Source organism: Dipodomys ordii, unplaced genomic scaffold (genome assembly GCF_000151885.1).
Source record: "Dipodomys ordii isolate 6190 unplaced genomic scaffold, Dord_2.0 Scaffold3, whole genome shotgun sequence".
Taxonomy (NCBI): domain Eukaryota; kingdom Metazoa; phylum Chordata; class Mammalia; order Rodentia; family Heteromyidae; genus Dipodomys; species Dipodomys ordii.
This window is the reverse complement of record NW_012267219.1, coordinates 2,275,745-2,278,678: the sequence shown is the minus strand read 5'-3', so window position 1 is coordinate 2,278,678 and position 2,934 is coordinate 2,275,745. Positions and strand designations below refer to the sequence as shown.

At 46.7% G+C, this 2,934-nt stretch overlaps 1 protein-coding gene across 1 annotated transcript in view; it reads left to right on the top strand.

Moving 5' to 3' along the window:
• The first annotated feature begins 843 nt into the window (after window positions 1–843).
• The window catches only part of Nemp1 (nuclear envelope integral membrane protein 1), a 22,260-nt gene continuing 20,169 nt past the window's right edge, over window positions 844–2,934 (top strand). The window contains exon 1 of the mRNA XM_013018000.1: window positions 844–997. Coding sequence (XP_012873454.1) covers window positions 868–997 — 130 coding nt within the window. The 5' untranslated portion in view covers window positions 844–867. The remainder of the gene's footprint in view (window positions 998–2,934) is intronic.

The window sequence follows — 2,934 nt, the reverse complement described above, 5'->3', positions numbered from 1 at the left end:
ATCCAATCAATTATGGAATTACAAATGCTGAAATATAGGCATAAACGAACATACTCTATATGTAAATAATGGTGCTGGGTATTTTTATGTTTAGTTTAGGATTTTTTTTTTTTTTTTGCTTGTCCTGGGGACCTGAACTCAGGGTCTGGGCAATGTCCCTGAGCTTCTTAGCACTGTACCACTTGAGCCACAGCGCCACTTCCAGCTTTTTCTGCTTATGCGGTGCTGAGGAATTGAACCCAGGACTTCATGCATGCGAGGCAAGCACTCTACCACTGAACCACATTCCCAGCCCCTGGAAAGGCTCTTTATCACGAAAACTTTGACAACTCCTGTTTTAAGTCCTTTATATCGGAGGACTACACTTGTCAATCGCCTTACTTAAAAAAATTCTCAAGTCAGGGCTCTATTCATAGATCTCAATAGTAAGTTTCCTATTACAAAGAGATTGTGGTTAAAAAGAAAACAGAGGGAACTTGAGACAGTTTCGATGGAAATACCAAGTTTAGTCTAGGAGGCCTCGCCCATTCTGATTTTCTATTGGTTAAGATGACCATCAATCGCCCGTGTTGTAAATAAACTGGGAACGGAAGCATGTTGGTTAAGGGGCGGAATCTTCCTGTCACCGTTGAAGAGGTGGGGCGAGAACTCGCTTCCTAATTGGCTGAAAACTGCTTCTCCCGCCCTCTCCCAATCAATTGCGAAGGGGAGGAACATCTAGGGCCCTGGGAGGAATCAACGCTCAAGGCCCCGCCTACTCACTTGAGCGTTAGGGGCGAGCTGTGCTGCCTATTGGCTGTTGGCGCTGCCTGTTCTGAGTTAGTTGCTGGGGAGAATCACGTGAGGAAGCGGCGGCGTGAGGAAACCATGGCGGGAGGAATGAAAGTGGCGGTCTTGCCGGCAGTTGGTCCTAGGCCCTTTTGGGACTGGGGGGCCGGGGGCGGTGGGGCTATGCGGCTGTTCTTGGTCCTCTTCGTCTTCTTGGTCTGCGGCTCAGGTACCAGCCGGGCGGCAACTGCCAACGGGGAGGGTGCCGAGGGTGTTCTTGGAAAAGTGGGGCTTATCCCGAGGGCGCGGCCCGTTACTCGGCCGAGGGTTGCGGGGACCTGGAGAAAGCAGCGTTGTTGTCTAGTGGGCGTGGGCTCTGAGGGGTCGGGTCTCCCGGATGGCCCCCCGAGAAAGGCGGACCCTGACGTCTTCCTGCTGTCACGGCAAGGGAGGCTTGGACTGGGTGAAAAGCAGGGCTGGGGGCTGCTGTCGCGCTGCTAGGGACCCCTCCAGGTTTTACCCGAGAGGAGGGAGATCTAGGGGGTCCTTCGGAGCCCGCGGGGCTGCCGTGGGAAAGGGGGCATCCCCTTCATTCTGCTAATCTTCAAAAACCTTTCAGCCTAGGCATGGGTTGAACTGATCATTAGAGGTTCTTAAAAATGAGGTGGTCTTTTACCACCTTCTAATCTTCTTCGTCTTTGACCTCAGCAGTCATGTAGGACGGACCTGGAATCATTAAAATCAAGTACCCTCCCCAACAACAACAAAACCCACCAGTGCCATTTAACATCGAATAGCTTTTCCTTGGAAATTTTATTCATTTTCTCACGTTTACTTGGTCTGTGCTACTTGGACAGTCAGCTTTGGACTGAGAAGGAAACATGTTTCTTCTCCAATCCAGAAAACTTAAAAATTGCGTTTGTAAGAGATACCTTTTTATCCCCATGTTAAACTCCACAGAAAAATAAGGGACATTTCCAAGCTTCCTCTGGAGGGAGCTGAAACTCGGGAGAATAAAGATAATCGTATCTTAAAAACAGACGTTACACACTCCACCTCTCATTTCTGTTCCTCCTATCTGGTGTCTCCATAGAATTATTCTTAGCTACAGCTTCAAGGTGGTCTCAGTATCCAGATAGCTAGTTCCAGAGCAAGTGCTCGGACATCTTCCACACACAGCCGCTTCTGCCCACCCTCCCCTTTCCCCCAGTAGGTGTCCTGGAAAGTAGTTTTCTGTGATGTAGGATCTAGAAGCCAAGTCTAACCTTAGAAGGCCCATTATTACCTGAATGACTTTGTTTGGGGGGTGGGTGGGTGTTACTGGGGCTTGAACTCGGTTTGGGAGCTTGCTAGGCAGTCACTCTCCTACCTGAGCCCCATCTCCAGCCGTCTGCATGAAAGTTTTATTTAGGTTTTTTTTTCTTTTGTGCTGGTACTGGGACTTGAAGTCAGGGTTTTATGCTCTCTCGTGGCTTTTTTGCTTGAGGCTGGTGTTGTACCACTTGAGCTGCAACTCAATTTGCAGCTTTTTTGGTGGTTAATTGGAGATAATGTTTTCTACAGGTTGAAAGATAATATGAATTGTAGCTACAATCATGTAACAAAGTTCTGTGACAAAAGAAATCATGTAACAAAATTATAAAAGTCAGGTACCCAAAGACAGAATGGAGGGTGTATTACTTCAAAAGGTAATGAGATCCTTCTCATTGAAAGTTTTTCGAAACATTTTATTTATTTTAAAAATTATGGATGTTTTCCTTGTCTGTAATCCTAGCTACTGAGGAAGCTGAGATCTAAGGATCACAGTTGGAAGCCTACCTGGCCAGGAAAGTTCATGAGACTCCTATACCTAATTAACCACCAGAAAACCCAAAGTGGAGCCATGGCTCAAAGTGGTAGAGCACTAGCTTTGATCAGAAAAGCTCAGTAACAATGCCTAGGCCCTTAGCTAAGAAAAAAAAAAAAGTTTAAGTTAAGCAACTATAAGTAAATATAAAAAAGTAGGCAAAAACCTGTATGTTTACTCCATTTAGAACTAGTCTATTTTAGCACATTTTCTTCTCTTTTCCACATGATTTTTTTTTTTTTTGGGGTCCGGTCATGAGGCCTGAACTCCGGGCCTGGGCGCTGTCCCTCAGCTCTTCAGCTCAAAGCTAGTGCTCTACC